The 19,432-nt window shown below is 46.1% G+C and overlaps 1 protein-coding gene across 1 annotated transcript in view; it reads left to right on the forward strand.

Moving 5' to 3' along the window:
• SSU72 (SSU72 homolog, RNA polymerase II CTD phosphatase) overlaps positions 1-9,377 on the forward strand; it is a 64,925-nt gene extending 55,548 nt beyond the window's left edge. Inside the window, exons 3-5 of the mRNA XM_075906504.2 lie at positions 2,234-2,373; positions 6,624-6,742; positions 8,793-9,377. Of these exons, the coding sequence (XP_075762619.1) occupies positions 2,234-2,373; positions 6,624-6,742; positions 8,793-8,894 (361 nt within the window). The 3' untranslated portion in view covers positions 8,895-9,377. The remainder of the gene's footprint in view (positions 1-2,233; positions 2,374-6,623; positions 6,743-8,792) is intronic.
• The last annotated feature ends 10,055 nt before the right edge of the window (positions 9,378-19,432 follow it).

Raw genomic sequence — 19,432 nt, forward strand, 5'->3', positions numbered from 1 at the left:
TAATTCGAACTAGTGGAGCGCTTAGTTCGAACTAGGTAAACCTCATTCTACGAGGACTAAGCCTAGTTCGAACTTACTAGTTTGAATTAAGGGGTGTGTAGCCCCTTAATTTGAACTAGTGGGAGGTTAGCCCTCCCCAGCTTTCCCTGGTGGCCACTCTGGCCAACACCAGAGAAACTCTATTGCCCCCCTCCCGGCCCCGGAGCCCTTAAAGGGGCACGGGTTGGCTACGATGCCCGTGCCAGGTGCAAGCCTGCCAGCACCCAGCTAGCAGACCCTGCACCTGGCACAGCTCGAGCCAGCCACCCGATGCCCCGCCAGCCCTCCGCCTCTTCCCGGGACCAGGCTGGCGGCTCCCGGGAGCTTGCCCGGGACCGCAAGAGGCGGGCACCCGCCTGGTCTAGTGCGGACATCGTGGACCTCGTCCACGACCTCCGCACTAGGCACAGAAAAGTGGCCGTCTAGGGCAGGAGAGCTGCCATCCTGGCCACCCAGGAGCAGGTGTGCATGAAAATCAAGGTGGTCCACTGAGACCCCTGAGCTTACAATGGCCGTACTGGGTCAGACCAAAGGTCCATCTAGCCCAGTAGCCTATCTGCCGACAGCGGCCAACCCTAGGGACCCTGGAGGGGATGGACCGAAGACCGTGACCAAGCCATTTGTCTCATGCCATCCCTCTCCAGCCTTCCACAAACTTTGGGCAGGGACACCACTCCTACCCCCTGGCTAATTCCACTCCATGGGCCCAACCTCCATGACTTGATCTCACTTCCCTTTAAACTCTGTTCTAGTTCTAGCCTTCACAGCCTCCTGCAGCAAGGAGTTCCACAGGTTGACTCTTTGCATTGTGAAGAACAACTTTCTGTTACTAGTTTGAAGCCTGCTACCCATTCCTTTCCTTTGGTGTCCTCTAGTCCTTCTATTATGGGAACTAATGAAGAACTTTTCTTTATGCACCCTCTCCACACCACTCATGCTTTTATAGACCTCTATCCTATCCCCCCCTCCATCTCCTCTTTTCTAAACTGAAAAGTCCCAGTCTCTTTAGCCTCTCTTCATATGGGACCTCTTCCAAACCGCTGGTCATTTTAGTTGCCCTCCCCTCTCCCAGCCTCTCTCTTCCCCTCTCCCACCTCCTTTTCCCAGTCTCCCCGAGTTTTGTTCAATAAAGAGAGATTCTATTTTTGACCACACGTTTTCTTTATTTTGTACATCAGGAAGGGGGGCTAGGGAAGGGTAAGTGGAAGGGGGTGAGGGAGGAATGGGGTACGAGCCTCTGATGGGGAGGACTGGGCTGGCTCTGCAGGCTTCTGGGGGTGGAAGCTCTCCTACAGCCCCCCAATTGCCCCCTCTCCCCAGATGGCAGCCTGCGGCAAGTGCAGCTGGGCTGATGGCCAAGTGCTGCAATGTGCCCAGTGTGGGCACTCCAAGCCAGGACTGCTTTGCAAGCGGGGCACCCCTGAGAACTGTCTGTCTGGGGTGGGGGTCGGGTTCCTTTAAGCACAGCCCTCGGCTAGCCTGAGACAGCAGCTCCACACTCTAAGTCCTCATCTGATGCCCTGCCGGCACTGCTTCCGGCCATCCTTAACCCCGGTTCAGGGTCCACTTAATGTGGACATGCTAGTTTGAATTAGCAAAACGCTAATTCGAACTAGTTTTTTAGTCTGGATGCGTTAGTTTGAATTAGCTTAGTTCAAATTAACTAATTCGAACTAAGTTAGTTCGAATTAGCGCTGTAGTGTAGACATACCCTTATTGCCCATGTAACATACAGGGAAATATTGCATGCAAATATACCATTTTTTTACATATATAAAATGGGCGTACCTGTAGATAATCAAGTATGAATCCACTCCATGCAAGACAGAAATTTCTTAAGTGTCTTCATTTTCCAAGAGCCTTCGAGTATCGTCTTTGGTTTTGTACTGACAGTAATAGTAAATTTCTGCGAAGATGGCTGTATATTCCAGAGATTGTATGGGTTTTCTTGAATGTGTTGTTTTATGAACTTTTAGAAGATTGCTGTAGCATTCAGTTAAGTTCACTGACTATATTTTCAAACAGGAGACTTTTTTTTTATTTTATTTTTTAAAGCTCCTCCTTGGGTTTGTTTGGGATTTTTTGTCCTAATTAGTAGCTTCTAAGGAAACAAAGTCAAATTAATAGAAACATTTTTTTTTTTACTGAAAATACAAATTTTACTTTTCAAGTTACTTAACTCTAGAAATTTCAGATATACACAGAATGGAATTTTACACATGTTGGACAGAAATAAGAGAATCAAGCCACGACCGGAAAGATTCCAGAACTGCAAAGATGTGTTTGACTTGATTCTAACTTGTGAAGAGAGAGTCTATGATCAAGTAGTAGAAGGTAAGAATCTTGGGTGGTTTAAACTAAGTTTACTTCAATTAACCTTTAATCCCTCTCAAATTGGAAACATTTGTATCCTCCCTATCTGGCATCAGCTGGAAGATGTGCATGGGAAAACTACCAGTCCCTGGGGTTAGATGCATCACAAAGGTGGTATTTGGCTGAGAGAATGCCAACTGCATATCTGTGAAGTGCTAGTCAGTGTGCAGGTGCCAGCAGTGCAGATAAAGGGTTGAAAGAGCTACCCTGAAAGTAAAGTACATTTCCAGACTTGGATCCCAAATGCTTCTGGGGATGGAAATGCAACAGGATGAATATAGGGCATCCTGGCTTTATGGCGACGGTGTCATCTTGTAGGTGGGATATGCAAGACAACACTTACCTACTTCCCTGAAAGTAGAAGATGCTGTTTGCAAATGAGTCCGTACAAAAGTTCATGTGTGTCAGTTGCCCGTCTCTACAACAATTCAGACTACATTAAGAGCACTCAGGCTCTGGCTTAACTATGGCAAGCACAGGTTGTCCCCCCACACAGCAGTGTCTCACCAGCTATATAGGCCTGTCTGCATCTCCACAATACATGACTGACTGGGTCTGTATGCTCTAGGTGAGCTGTCTAGATTTTCCACAGGTTACTGATTCAGCTGAAGACTGCCAGGGCCAGAGGGTTGTGGGTACTCTTACAGAGCATTGCTCCTTGTGATGATTGCCCTTCCCTCCCCCAGGCAAATCTTGACAGTGACAAGACTCATAGACTTTAAGGCTGATCATCTAATTTGCCCTTCTGCACGTCACAGGCCACAGAACCCCATCCACCCACTCTTGTGATCGACCCCTAACCTCTGAGTTACTGGACTCTTCGCATCATGATTTAAAGCTTCAAGGCACAGAGAATCCACCATTTGCATGAGTTTAAACATCCATGTCCTGTGCTACAGAGGAAGGTGAACCCCTCCCCAGAGTCTGTCTGACCTGGGGAAAAATTCCTTCACAACCTCAACTGGTGATCAGTTAGACCAGTGGTCCCCAACCTTTCGTGGCTGCCAGGCGCCCGGGGGCAGAGCAACTCACGCGCCGGGCGTCCGGGGGCTGGCACCGCTCATGTGCTGCACGCCCGGAGCAGGAGCTGCTCATGTGCCACGCACCTGGGGCCGGCACCATGCATGTGCTGTATGCCAGGGGCGGGGCCAGCCCAGATGTTTTGGCGGGCACACACAAGTGCTCCGGCGGGCGCCATGGCGCCTGCGGGCACCGCGTTGGGGACCACTGAGTTAGACCATGAGCAAGATCCACCAGCCAGATGCCTGGAAAAGAATTCTTCGTAGTAAATCAGAGTCCTGCCCATCCAGTTCCCAGCATCCTTCATTGGGGTTATTTGGTACTAGAAACTGCAGACTGGCCATTATAGGCAGTTTCATCATGCCTCCCTTCCATAAACTGATCACGCTCAGTATTGAAGTTCTTTACGTTTTTGCCCTTCAAAAGCTTTTCCAAAGCTATTAGAAACCTTCACCTAAACTTGGTGGTGGTCAGTTTATATCCATTTGCTTGTTTCAGCATTGGCACTTAACTAAAATAACCAATCTCCCTCCCTGGTATTTATCCCTCGGTTATATTTATAAAGAGCAGTCCTATTTCCCCTCAGCCTTCTTTTGGCAAGGCTAAACAAGCTAAGTTCTTGTTTCCCTCAAGGTTGGTTTCCCAGTTGGTTGATCACCCTAGTAGCCCTTCTCTGCACCTCTTCCAAACCGAATTATTCTTTCTTAAACATAGAGTCCAGGACTACACATAGTATTTCAGATGAGGTTTCACCAGTGCTTTGTATAACGGTACTAACATTCCCCTGTCTCTGCTGGAAATACCTCACCTGAAGGTATGCCAAAACAGACGTCATGAACTAACAACGTTGCATGTGGATATATGGAGTCAGCTGCGTTACAACCTGACTATAAACAGACTCATCCATGCTATGGCTTTCAGTAGGAGTGCTGTCTCTGAAATGTAATGGTATCACGAAATGTTAAGACTGTTTGTTTTTTATTAAGAGAAGTGAAAGCTGGTTCATGTCACACTAAGTAAGCAATTGTTCAGTTATGAATGTTCAATGCATACACAGCTTCTCTATGGCTAAAGGCCTTTAAATAATCCTTTTAATGTGCCAGAGAGGCAGAGACCTACTATCTCCATCTTAGTGGATGGGATAAACAAAGCCAAGAGGTGACATTCCCAAATAAATTGAAGCTTAATAGCTTTCATGGTGCTCCTTTCTTCCTTGAAGCTCTCTTTACCTGCTTCTGTACCTATTGTCAGAGCCCAGCTAGCAAAGTCACTAAAGGAGTTTCTGCTGGAACTGTTGCCCTGGATTTATCTTTGGTCAGCTTTGCCATCTATTCTGGAGAATGCACTCTGGTTTCACGAGGAGGGTCTCTTTATTCCACAAGAGACAAAGTTCCTGTATTAAACATCCTTAAGTACTGTCCCTTAATAGTCTCAGTGCGTGGCCCCAACAAATGGTGCTAAAATGTGCATGGAGAATGGATGGGGCATAGGGAGAGTATGACAATATAGAACAGATGTAATAAGGCTCTGCACTTGCATGGTGCTTTTCATTTGATGAGGGGAGGGAGGCTACCCCCATGTTATGAATTGGAGACTTTGGGCACCATGAGGCTAAATCACTTGCTTGTGGCTATGCAGCCAGTGTCTGTACCAGGAACAGAACCAGCCTGAGTAACCACTAGCCATGCAATATCCCATGAATAAAGCCAAGAATTTGTGTCACAGTAAAAGGCATGGACAGTAAAGAAAAATTCATGGAAGCCTGTGACTTTGAATAAAAATATCCATGACAAAATGGGGAGTTCAGCTGTAGGGTCCCCACACCACCTGTAGCAGCCAGGCAGTTGCTGAGACCCACTAGGAGTAGGAGGGGGCTCTCTGCCACCTGTGCTAGCCACAAGTTCTAGAGTACCCTACCAGACAGAAGTACCCTGTTAGGTCATGGGTGCTGGGGACTCTGCAGTGCCCAGCCACCATGGGCTGATGTCATAGAGATCGCTCAAATTCCGTGACTTCCGCAACTTCTGTGGAAAACATCCTAGACTTACCTGTGAATGGTGAGACACTCTTTAAATTCATAAAGCAGCCAACCAAATCAAGTATCTTATATATTTAAATTAAAGTTTTTGCCTGTATTTAGTCCCTCCTCAGCAAGTTGCCAGCTACTCAACGCACACTGTATTTACTTCAAGTATTTGTCAGTTGTGCTGTCACAGAGCTGTGGATGCTTTAAGGGAGCTGGCTTGGAACCACTTTGATGGCTTTGAGTGTAAGTGCCCTGAGAACTGAATGAATTGCCACTAAATTCAGCACCTGCTGCTCTCAGAGAACAGTCCTTGTATTTTAGAAGAGCATTTTCCCTTCAGGAGAGTCGGAGATGGTGGGCAACTGCTCATTCTGTTTCTGCATTGTGCACCTCTTTCCCCGTGTGAGACTATTCATAATAGGCAAATGAAAGAGGGTTTGAATGCTGCTGCATAGCACCTGCTGTGAATGGATGATGAAATGTTAACTGGAGCTTTTGGTTGGCTGTGCCAAGCTGAGGTTACAGGAGGTGGGTGGGTGGGTGGGTGGGAAGGAAGAAGAGCCTCTCGTTAACGAAGGGCACGCTACAGGAAGCTAATCGAGTAGTGAGGCACCACAGCAATAGATATTCCACAGCTTTGCAAAATCTGCTTCCCGAGGGAAGAGTTTGATCTGTGGGTGAAACAGATTAAGACCAGTTATTTCAAAAGCGACTGGTGAATGTCAGTCCTTGCTTAAAGGGACCTGATTTGCAGAGGTCTGTGCACAGCACTGCCTGAGAACCCGGCCTCATCATGGCATCTCAAGTTGGGCACCCAAAATTACTAGTCCTTCAGAAAATCTTGGCCTGGATCTTTATGATCATCCAAGTAACTTTTGTGCCTGGGCATGTGAGCTCTCATATCCTTTAGCAGGGTTGAATTATTTTATTTAGTCAGTCTCCTTTTGCTTCCCCAATGCTTGGGGATATTGTGCAGTAAAATAGAAAACCATACCTTAGCTCAGCCTCTTAAAACAAGATTCAGGAGGACTGAGACCGCACAAGACCAGTTTTGTTGTTAAAGCCTTCCCTCCCCAGGAAGGCTTTACAAATATTTTCTTAGATGCCCATTTGAAGCGTGACAGTTTTCTAACATGTTGCTGTTTTGTGTGGTGTTCCCAACTAGATTTAAATTCCAGAGAACAGGAGACCTGCCAACCCGTACATGTGATTAACGTGGACATCCAAGATAATCATGAGGAGGCAACTCTGGGAGCTTTCCTTATTTGTGAACTATGTCAATGTGTAAGTAGCAAGTTCTCATGCCCTATTTGCACCTAGGTCTTAGTTGATTACAAGGCTTTTGTTTTGTTTTTTTAATTAATTTTAAAAGCTGCTTTTTGGAGCACTGCCTATGCTAGGGAATTAACCTGTGTGAATCTTTACCTAAAGCAAAATCCATACTGATATACTGACGTTTCCAGAATCCTTGCCTAGAATTCTCTTCAGAGCGGATTTGTGTAGATGGATGAATCATCGCTGAATTAATGTTTTTCCTAGGAGGAAAAAAAGTTTAAAGCAAATATATAATTAGCTATGGGTGTTTGTGCTGGTATGGATACAAAATGTTTTTAGCGGCTATTGTTTAAATCCAATATTGCCCAGCCTGCGCCCATCAGCACTCATTAAATATTGAACCCCACATGGGCCTAGAACACATTGTGTGCATAGAAACTATTTATACTTTGAGGTGCTTATGTTTGCTGCAAAGCAAGCTTTTAATATACAATAATTGTCCTTATTTTGAAGCATCATAAGAATGAGAAGTCTCTCTCTTCAGGGTGTTGCACAGAACAAACCCTTCGTGTGTGTGGTGATGGAGAGGGGGGAAAATACTTAAACAGCTGGTACCCCCTGTTTTCCATCTTCCGTATTCTTAGCCCTACCACTTTATTTAAGCAACACTTGTATCTTCACTCACGGATGCATTACATTCTATAGGACTCTAGCATCGTGTTCAGGAAGGCAAAGGGAAAATTATTCCACAGGCTAATAAGCCTAGATATTCACCATCTTGGCAGCGGATATTCCGTGGGAAGTCTGGTCTATTCTCTTGATGCCGCCCACACACGTTCTTCCAGCCTCCAAAATCTTCTGTAGGCTTGATGAGGTGGCAGAGCTGTAAAGTCTCCTGTGTGTGCTTGCACCTAGTGCAGAACTTGCAGTTATTCTGATTCTTTCACATGGAATGTAGGGTCCGGTGGAGGAGAGGTCACCTCATGTTGCATGATCCAGGAGTATGCTCCTGTCTAAAGCTGCCAAGAATGTGCTCTAAGTAATTTGGTTTGTTTTTTGTGCTATTCTTGTCCAGTTCAGTCCAGAATAAAAATATCACCAATCTGTTGAGTTGAGCTGAGCTAGAAGGGCAGTAGATTTAATTTTCTTAGGTCATATACAGTCTGTCTCTGTCATACGTCTTGTCCTCAGACAAAAAAATAATTCCTGTTCACACTGAGAAACAGTGTTAAAAGCCTCCACAGCTAATGGAGGACAAGGGGGACAAGATGGCACTTTGTGTTTTGTAGTCAGACTAAAGTTTGGATGTGTGTTGAGAGAGGGTTAAGGTGCCGTCTGCATTGCCAAATGGAACTTAAGTTGTAACTAGGTTGGGGACGACAGTATTGTCACCTGCTGCCTGCCCCAATGGTCCTTCTAATGTGTATGGGGCCACTGGGATGGAAAAACGGTTCTGCTTGCAGTGTGAATTAGGGATGTGAAAGATTAACTGTAGGCGGTGGGGGCTGGAGCAGCTCTCTGCCTGCTGTGGGCAGGGAGCTGCTCCAGTCCCGCAGCAGGTCTCTTGTGGACAGGGGCTTCTCCAGTGGGGGCTGGGAGTGGGAGGCCCAGGTGCTGGGGTCTGTTTCAAGCCAGGCTGGAGTGATTTCCCTTCCCCCACCCCCCGCCAAGGCCCTTGGCCACAGCACCAGACAGCTGGGGGCAGGGCGGCGAGGTCCCAGCCCTTGTGAGCCTGAGCCAGCAACCACAGCACACCCAGGCACCAGGCCCAGAGCTAGGGCAGCCAGGCAGCATGGTTGCTACCCAACCCATCCCTGGGAACCTGGTGGTCAGGCATTGTGGTAGCCACACTCCCAGCCCTCTCCCCACACCTCCTGTCCTTAGCCCTTTCCCAAGAGTAGAACCTGCAATACAACAGTACTTGTGAGAAATGTAAGTTACTTTCACTCCTGGCTCACCCCAAATTCATATTTAGAAATAAAGCAAGAGGAGCTGCTTTGTTGCAAACTCCATCAGCATCATCCGATGTCATTTACTGACGTGGTTTTCATCTTCTCAGATACAACACACAGAAGACATGGAAAATGAAATAGATGAGCTGTTACAGGAATTTGAAGAGAAAAGTGGAAGGACTTTTCTTCACACTGTCTGCTTTTATTAAAGCACGTCCATTTCATAGGCCTTAATGCAGATGAAAGAAGCATGCGTGTCAAGTTTTCACCATACTGTACTTTCCCAGAAGATGAACGTCGAAGCTTTTTTGTTAATAATTTTCCTTTTCAGTGTTTGTTTTTACGTTTCAGGTGTTCTGCCACAGGCAGGCAGAGAAACCTGCTGAACTGTATATATGCAAATGAGCAAAAATATACATAAAGGCCACCTATTTAAAAATAAATCAAGATTTTTTTAAATCCTACTTTAATTGTTACAAGTGGGATTTTAATTATAAAGAGAATGTTTCTTGAGTATGATACAGTTTATATTGTATTTTTCCAGCTTACACTTTTATTTTATTTCAGTTGTGCATTTTTTTTTCTTATTTTAATGTGACTGACTGAATGGCTGGAAGATGTGAATGGTAAATGAGTATCTGTATATTATTAGATATGACATTGGAAGCATCCAATAAAAATGAAAATCTCCATTTCTTCCCTATCGGTTTGTTTTCAGAACAAAAGCATGTTGGTTCCTTGTGATGGAAGTAAAGGGAGCTAAGACGGCAGTAAAGGAAAATGGGCTCAGGCAAATGAACTTGTGTTGAGGGTATGGGACAAGTTTTTAGTCCTGGTTCTTTCCAAGCCTTCATATATGGACCTTGGGTGACTTGCAAAGTGCCTGATCCTTCAGTGAGATATATTGAGGTCAGCTAGACTCTGTAAGTTTGGGGGGATATGCTTATGCCCCTCTCCTTGCAGGAATCAGAGCCTTACTCTATCTCAGTATCATTTCCCTTATGTCCCTTAAAACCAAGGTGTGCTATGTGAGGGTCACATAATGACTTTGAGGCCTTAAGATACTATGATGACAGCCACAGGTAAATAGATGTGTTCCATATAAAGAATGGGAAACTGTAAAGTCTAGAAATAAGAATGAAACATTTCCTTTTGTCATGGAATCAATCTGAAAATGCCCTCTAGTGTGATGGTCTCAGAAAAGATTGTGTTTCTACCTGCAAAGCAAAAACTGACCTATCACTGTTTATGAAGAGAAGCACAACATAATTGTATTGCTCAAACTGAAGGAAATGCCAAATTTGAAAAGCATAAATCATGAAAAGTGAAGTAATTTATTAGAAGATAAAGAATGAAAAGTGAGGTGCTACAGGATGGGTAAAGATGAGAATCCCCCGTTGATAATAGCTCTTTAAAGGTAACCTATAAAGAAGACTGAGAGAAGATTAGGTTTGTATCCTTTGTACTTTATCATACATGTAGAGAAGAACTGAAAGGTGCTTGCTTATTTTAAAATGACACTGGCATTGGAATCTGGATTCCTATGTTCTCTCTCTGGCTCACCCATTGACTTGCTATGTAATCTTGGATAAAACACTTCCCCACCCCCATTTCACAAAAGCACTTGAGCATGTGCTTAAAGCTCTGCTGACTTTAAGCATATGTTGAAATCTCATTTAAGTTAAGCAAGGGCTTAAGTGCTTTCCAATCTATAAAAAGATATTTACCCACCTCTGTGAAGCATTCTGAGCTCTAGGCATAAAAAGCCTGTATGGATGTGGCCACTTTTCCTAATCACTGTAACAAATACACAGACAGTTCAAAGATGTGACTTTTTTTTTTAAGGTAAATCTGATGCAAGTATCTGACCATGCTGCTTGCACCCCGCAGCTCTTGACTGCGGCTTTCTGTCCCATCAAGGGCACCATAGAAATTCTGACTCCTTTGCCTGTGCAATGGATGAGCTATGATTTGCATTACTTGGCGTGAAAAGCCACAATTCTGTCAGCTGACCTGCTTTCCAGGAATGTCCTAAGTAACCATTAAATTATACTCTGCTCATAGAAAACTCTGTCACTGAAATATCTACACACCATTCTCCCTCCCATAAAGGTAAAAGTTACAAACAGAACCCATCTCTGAAAAATACCAGGGCAAGTACATTCCTTTGACTAGAGGGGAGGTAAAACCGTGGCATTTATAAGCAGTATTGCTTGCGTAGTAAATACATTTTCATCCTGTTTCCTTTTGTGCCTTGAGACTACTTAAAGGCAGGATTTCATTCAGCTTCATCTGCTTCTGCTCATTCATCAGTTTGAGACATCATAGCTGGTTGCTATGGGAATACTTGCAGTCAGAGAGATGCTTAGAGGGTCCCTTTAAGAAAGGTGTTCCATGCATCTGTCACCCGCAGTCATTTTGAGAGAACAAAAATGTGAAGCAGAATTATTACTTTCCCCCTTCTCCCCCCCCCCAGAAGCTCTGTGAAGTTGCACCCCGGGCAAGGAGAAGCAAGCACCTTGCATGGAGCTGTATCCCCAGGCCCGCCAACAGCAGGGTGCAAAGGGGGCAGTTGCCATTGGGCCCAATGATTTAAAGGCAGTGTCCAGAGCCCTGGATCCTTTAAACTGCTGGCATGCTGCACTGCACACTCCATGTAACTCTGAGGGCTTGGGGGCCCTAGCACCATGGTCCATGCAGGTCTGAGACCTAGCTGCTGCTGTTCCCTCCTCTAAAACTCATGGCTCAGTCCTTTCCAGTGGCATGGAGATGTCCCCACATGCTTCTTGCCTGGAGGCCCAGGCAAACTTGGCCTCCCTGTGTATCCCACTTCCATCTTCACCCTTCATATACAAACCTGTTTACTCAGAGGGCTGTTCACTGAACATGTTTCAGCATGCAGCTTAGCTCATGAAATTTGGAGGCCAATGACATTGCAATTTATTTCCTGCCTCAGTAATAAAAATTTGCTCCCAGGTTAAATTCCACCTGCGAGTGACAATGCACAACTTAGAAAAGAGGCCGTAATTCTGTAGCATCCCACATGCCAGAGTGTTCTTTTAGATGAAAGCCTTTTGTGTAAATTTGGGGGGGAAAGCAGGACGGGGAGGAGTAGATTCAAGTGGCTCATGCATTAGGTGCAGGAACAGCATGAGAGCCATTTGGCAAATGGAATAATTTTTGGCTGAACTATTCAAATTCTATACCTGAATCCAGACAATGGCAAGAGCTATCAGGATGCTTTCCTTCTAGACACACACCTGCACAACATATTCCGATGCACTCAAAAAGGATACCTCTGAAGATCACCTGGATCTGTATCTATATTTTATATGAACATGTACTTAACATGGAAGCTAACAAAACTCATGTTCACTGGCCATGTACAATATCCTCAGATATGCTTTGTCACTTTTTTTTTTTAAAGACTGTGTAGACTAACACCGAAGGGCCCACAACCAATGCACCCCCTCAGCTTTTCCATCCATGTTGTGGAATAAATGTTTATGTGCACCACCAATAAAAACAAAAAACCTAGCTGTGGGCTCTCTGCTAATCTGCTGGGTGGCATTTGAATTGAATCTCTCCTGAGTGGCCACACGAGCACTCAGCTTGCAGGATCACTGCCTGCAACCCAATGAAAAGTGATTCTAACTGCCCTGCACAATGATGGCTTCCCATTCGTACCTTGTTCTACTCTTGTCTTGAGCTGTTCTTGTGCTGACACTTGATTCTGAATTAAGTTTATATGGTGGCAATGGAAAGATGGATTTGTACTCTAAATATTTATACTCGAAGGGCATGTCTACACTAGGAGATTATTTCAAGATAACTAAACTTGACTTAACTCCCAATGTTACAAAATCGAAATAGGAAGTCCCCCGCTATGGGAAAGCTTTGTAATTAGTCAGACACCGGCTCCATTAACGTCAATGTGCTACCTCGACTTAGAGCCCCTGGAAGCACTGGGGAGTAATTCATTTGAATTACTCAGGAGTAGTTATTTCGAAATAGAGGCACCGGAGCATCCACACTACTGCTATTTCAGAATTACTATTTTGAAATTAGCATTATTCCCCAAGGAAAGCAGGAGTATGGATTTTGAAATAAGTGGCCTATGGACTCTCCACTTATAAATTCGACCTAAGGGGAGTTATTTTGAAATAATGGCCTAGTGTAAATCAGGGCTAAACATGTTTCTCTTTGCCTCTAATGTCTTCTATTTTTGTCAAAACCCACAATAAGGGGGTTGGGCCCAGAAAAACCCCAAAGGTTCCTTCTTTTTCTTTTTAAATCTGACTTGAGCAGTCAACGTCCTAGTAACCTCCTATGCCAAAAAATTGGCTTTCAAGATACATTTTAGATCAATGGGGATGAAAGAAGGCGGGGAAAGGATGAATCTCTAAATAGCAAGTTTAATATTTGCACATCATCATTGGGATAGCTGAGTAAAAGAGATTTGTAGCAGATGCAGCATTTTAATTGTATGGATATTCTGACATTGCTTGAAGGTTTAACAAGAGTATACAAAGACCAGCTAAGCTATATATTGAGACAAAGTGAGGATCGCATTGGCTTTGTTTGCTGTTACGTTGCATGTGAGTGCTACTGTCCTGTGGTAGCCCTGTGTGTGCCTCAGTTTCCCTAGGCACTGCACTCATACCTAGATCAGAATGGGAATTTCGGCTGTGACTCTCACTGAGGGAGGCTTCTCTAGTCCTAGCACATACACCAGTGATTTCCCAACTTTTATCCCATGGAGGATCCCCTAAAATAATTTTTCATATCCCGAGGAACCCCTACCTTAGATACGAACTGACCAAAACAAAGAGGCAGTTGATAGTGTACAAAGATTACTCCAGTATTGCCAATTGCCGGACAAAAATTCCTGTGATATTTAGAGGGATATTTGGAATTGTTTGCGGTGTTTCAAAATTTTTATTTATTTATTCCATGATTTCTCTCAGAACCCCTGACGATGGTCTGTGGAACCCCAGAGTTCCACGGAACCCTGGTTGGGAAACACTGACATACACAGTGGTTGATGTTTTCTGTAGCATGAGCCTGGGAGGGGGGGTGCAACCAGGTGACACTTTTTGCCCAGGAAGCTGGGCAAAGGAGTAGGCAAGGCTGCCTGCAGAGGTGACACCAGTTGCTCAGTGTGTGAGTTACTCAGCTGGCTTAGGATGCGGGGAGGGGCTCCCCTCTCCCCAATAGGGGTTGTACTAGCTGCTCCTGGTTCCTGTGCTAACAAGTCTGATCTATGCTGTATCCCTGTCGACTAAAAACCCTTTTGTACTACCTGCTAGTGAGAGTAACCTCTGGCTGCGGGTGAGGGTGCAAGGCCCAGTAACTCCCCCACCTCGGTGATATATGTATATTACTAGAAGATTTACCAGGCATTGCTCGGCTCCTTAACTCAAATAAGTTTTGTTTTTCTTCATTTAAATCGTTCTAGGGTGGGGCTGGGGATGAGGGGTTCAGTATGCAGACTTCCCTGGGGAGAGACTGTCCCAGCCCTCTTTCACTACAGCAGCGTGGGCCAGGTGAGAAGCGTCTGTCCATAGCTATTGCAGCAGGCACAGTCAGAGAGGAGGGGTCTATGTCTCCTTGCGCGGGGACAGTCCGACACAAACAAACTCTCTGAAATATTTAGTAGATAGGGGTGGAGACAGGGGCAGCTATCTCCTGCTGGCCCAATGGGGTTATAACTGTCCTGGTCCCCATCTCTGGCTTCTTACTGACCCCTGTGGCCATTCTATAGTATAACTGTCCCTCCTATCAGATCCCTCTCATTCCATTTTATGAGAAACAATTGAATTCCAGGCACATCCCATTGTCCTGGCATGACCAAACTTGCTTGGGTTCTGATAACCCATACCCAATGTGAACCCTAGCTGTCACCATTCAGGAGTTCTTGAACAAACAGACTAGATTCATGGATGGCTACACAGACAGATGCACAAACTCTCTCAGATATATAGTAGATTACCATTTCCACCTGCCTAGTCAATAATTGGGCTAGGAATATGCTGCTGTCTTCTGAACTGAAGAAAATTCCATCAGTTTTCCTCATTCTGCAGTTGCTGCTCTTTACATCCAGCTAGGAATAATAATTAAGGGATAACACTCCTTCTGGGGTCTTGGATACGGTTGCTTAGCCCTCGGTCAGAATGGGCTGTGGTCCTGGTTCATCTCTCCAGTACGTATCAACCCAGAAGAAGGGACTGATTCCTCACAGTGATTTCTTCTTTCTAAAGTTAGTGACTATATTTTGTCAATATTGTTTTCCCTACATCGACTTCCCATGAAAAGCCACATTGATTTAAGAATCTCTCCTATTGATGTGTGTTTACAAGGCCTTGCTTCTAGAAAGTTGTCATTATTTCTTGTACATTTAGGTCATCTACCTGTAAGAACTCCTCCGGGTTTCTCTCCCCAAGCTGGTCCCGCCCCTAACTGGTTTGGGGATTTGCTCCTAGTGCCTGTCAGAGCTATGGAGTTGTGTGTGGCGTTTCCGGCTTGCAGTTTAACATCCCACTTTTTGCCCAAGTGACTTGTGATTCAGAGTCTTTGCTTTTTCTGTGGTGCTGCTTTATCTCGACTTGTACACGAGCCTCATAAAGTTTGATGAAGGCGCCTTCTTTTTGTCAGGCGTCAGGATAACGTCTTGCAAATGGGTTTCTGGAAATAACTCAGCAATGAGCCAGGATAAGCACTCTCGTCCGAATGGATCTAAACATCCTTACCATTGACTTACATTGGTTTAAAAGCTGGTCTAGGTGATCCCTGATTCCAAGAGGTTGATGCCATTCAACAAATATCATGGGTGTCCCTTGTGTCCGCGGTGGGGCGATGAAAGCCTGCCCTACCCAAATAGCCCCTGACTCTTGAAGCTGGAGCGGAGCTGGTCAGCTACCAAAACAACCTCTGTTGTTAAATGAAAAAATAAAGCAAATGTCAATCTGCTTTTGTCAGGTCAGACAAACACCATCACTTTGTCTCCAGGCAGTTTTATCTTGAAAACTCCAATCACTGCCCTTGCCCCGTGGTCAGCACAGCTAACAGCATGTCAATGGTGGTGTGGTGGAGTCCTGCACTGAGCACGGCAGACAAAACACTCGCACCTTGTCTACTCCAGTGTCCTATTGGCCACCCCAGTGTTGGGGCGCACAAACTGGATGTCACACTGTGGCACCCTGGAAGTCTGGTCTCTGCTCGTGCTACCAGGGGTCGCCGTGTGACGAGTGGGAGGTTTCATTAAGGAAAAGCTTGGACGCAGACAGAGCTGCACAGGGCAGGCGCTTTGTCTACAATACAATTACTTATCAGAATAACTGAGCCTTGTGAAACCAAGCCCAGTAAAACTGAGCCCAGTGAAACCTGCACAAAAATTGGCCTTTCTAAGGACCTAGCACAACACCTTGTATCCAGTTGTCAGCTTCCAAGCAGGTGTATGAGATAAACCTGAGGGAGTGCTAGACTTCAAAACGATCAGGCAAAGGAGAGGACTGTAGATGAAGCAATAAAATAAATAAAGATTATAGCAGGCAGTGCTGGAGGAGAAATCTACTGTGGAGTAAAGGAAACACCTGAGATTCCTGGCCCCATCTAGCTTGTGCATGTGTGTATACACATACTCTTTCTGATCCCACTGGCCAGTCTTAAAGTTTGGGATTTCATCAACCATATTCAGGGCCAGCGGACATTTTGGCACCTGAGGCGGGGAGCTCAAATGATGCCCCCACACTCCCTTGCACCAGCAGCAGACACAATTTTCCAAACTCTGGGTCCTAGTGGCGCCCCCCCCCCCACAGTCTGGCACTTAAGGCAGCCACCTCAGTTCGCCTCATGATAAGGCCGGCCCTGACCATATTAACAAAGCCACAAAAGTGGTTTGTGCCCTCTTGAAAACACCGTACTTTGTATGAAATGCTTATTAGCCAGGATCGGTGGAATGGTGTCCCTAGCCTCTGTTTGCCAGAAGCTGGGAATGGGTGACAGGGCAGGGATCACTTGATGGTTATCTGTTATGTCCATTCCCTCTGGTGCTGGCCACTGTCGGCAGACAGGAGACTGGGCTGGATGGACCTTTGGTCTGACCTAGTCTGGCCGTTCTCATGTAAATCCACTCAATGATCTCCTGTGGCATTGACTGATCAGGAATTCCTCTTTGGACAATTGCTTCACGCATGCACTGGCGAGGAGACTGATTCCACCTTACTGATCAAGATGATCGATGAGAGGAACTTAAATCTATGTAGGTTCCTCCGTCCACCTGAATCCCAACGGGCTTGACAATTCTTGGGCTAGCAAGAACATACATACATACAGGGTGACATATGTCCGCTGCTTAGCAGCAACATGGTCCAACTGTTGAACATGGGATGTGGAGAGTGCTCAGTCCAGCTCAAACTGCAGCATATGGAGACCAACATTAGCCAGAGCAGCCAGTTCAGGACTATGACGTAGTGGGGATGGTGTTCACTCTTGTGGTTGCGGTGGTCGCTCTGGTTTTGCATTGACTGTTTATTTCGTTATGCTGCGTGTGGTTCCTACTGTCCTGTGCTGCTCTGTAATAACTCTATGGCTGTGTCGAGATTGGCTCGATCTTGCGCCAAAGCGGCTGCTTTTGCGCAAAACATGCTACCCGTCTACACTGGCGGGGAGTTCTTGCGCAAGAACACTGACGTTCTAATGTGTGAAATCAGGGCTTCTTGCACAAGAACGATGATGCTCCCGCTCAGGAATAAGCCCTCTTGAGCAACTGTTCTTGCGCAAGAGGCCAGTGTCGACAGGCAACATGAATTTCTTGCACAAGAAAGCCCGATGGCTAAAATGGCCATTAGAGCTTTCTTGAACAAGAGAGCATCTACACTGGCGCGGATGCTCTAGCGCAAAGGCACATGCCACTGTAGACGCTCTCTTGTGTTAAAGAGTATTTGCGCAAGATCATGCCAATGTAGATGTAGCCTGTGTGTGTGTGCGTGCCTCAGTTTCCCTGGGCACACCACGTTATCTGGATGAGGAAGGGGAGGCTGGTCATGACTCACTATGGAAGCAATGCCCAGTCTCTCACATACTGAGGGCCAGGTGACACACCTTGGGCCCAGGAAGGGGAACGAAGGGAGAGGCGGGGCTGAAACCTGGCTGGGGACTAGGGCCTGGGTGGATGAGTCCATCTCGGCTGGTTTAGGATGAGAGAGGAGGCTTAGCACAGAAAGGGGGGAACGGGGCCCAGAGTCCCTGCTCTCCGAGAGAAATAGCCCTTGAATGCCCCTGGTTCCTGTGTTAACAACAATTCTGTGCTACGCGGTGTCCTTGTGAATCAATAAACCTTCTGTTCTACCTGCCGGCTGAGAGTCAGTTAAGAGCTCTACTCTCATGAGAGACGCCCCTGGCATCTTTTCTGATCAGGCATGATCAGGAGCTTTACTTAGAGATGGCAGCTCTGAACAGGGCAGGGTGGAGAGCTAGTGCAGAAGTGACTTCGGAGGGAAGAGCGCCACCTACCAAATTACCTGACAGCACCTGAGAGCTGGCTAAGCCAGAGCTCTGCCACTAACAGCCTGGCTGAAAAGGCCAATTGCAGCCAACTGAGCAAGCCCAGGCCTGAAGGGCTAATGCATGGGTTCCCAAACTGGGGAGGCGTGCCCCCCTGGGGGGGAGCCTGAAGAAATTCCGGGGGGGGGGCGGGCACGAGGTGACCCAGCCCCCTCCCCCATCAAGTTGTGCTGCCCCGGTCAGTTCCTTTTTTTTTTCTCAACAAGTTTTACTATGGGGCAGGGGCATGAGGGTTTTTCAAAAATCAAAAAGAGGGCGTGATGCCAAAAAGTTTGAGAACCATTGGGCTAATGGAACAGCTGTGGGCCTCGTTAGCCAGGGGGCTAGATAAGGCAGCCTGAGGGAAAGTGAAAGGGGGAGGTGTCAGGGTGTAGTTGAGTGTGCCCGCAAACCAGGAGAGGCTGGCAGAGTTTGTTGGGAACAAGAGCTCTGTAAATAGAAGGTGGTGGGAAATTGGCACCAGAAAGGGCCTTCTGGGGATTTGTGGACAAAGAAGATGTCCCATGGTGAGGGGTCTGGGTAAGGACCTTGCCACAGAATCAACCCAGTCTAGCTTGTGGGCTTGGATAGGATTTCAGCCATGCTGGAGTGGCTGTGGGTCAGCCAAGCATTCCAAAGCAAAGCGCGCACGATTCCTTGAGACTCATTTTAGAGCCAACTGTTCTCTGCTTTGGCTTAGCTTGCTTGTTACTTTAAAAATGCTCCCCCTCTCGTCTACAAATAGCAGAGGACTGGCTGCATCACAGCAATCTGCAGATAGACCATAGACATTGTTTCACAGCTCACGGAGACGTGAGACCAGGCCCAGACTGGGTCGGGTGAAGAAAGAGCCTTATACATCCTCACACTACTCCTTTGGAAAGGACTGAACTGAAATAGCCCCCCCCCTTCTCCACCCCGCTTTTGTGCCTCTGGTACAAGGGATCCAGGATAGCAAATCTTTTATGGGCACACTTTTCGTTAATCTGCAGTGCAATTTATGTTCTAATTTGAGGACACAATTTAGTAATGTTAATTATGTGACAGTATTTTGGTCTTTTCCATACCCGCTAGTAGGTTAATGACTGTGCCTTACAGAATGGAGATTATATAACAGAAGTTATTATATAAGGAAGGCTGATTGAATGCCATTATGGGACAAAGAACAAAAAACAAACAACTTGCACCCCGCACCCCAAAAAAT

The sequence above is a fragment of the Pelodiscus sinensis genome, chromosome 24, assembly GCF_052426305.1.
Source record: "Pelodiscus sinensis isolate ZL-2025 chromosome 24, ASM5242630v1, whole genome shotgun sequence".
Classification (NCBI taxonomy): Eukaryota; Metazoa; Chordata; order Testudines; family Trionychidae; genus Pelodiscus; species Pelodiscus sinensis.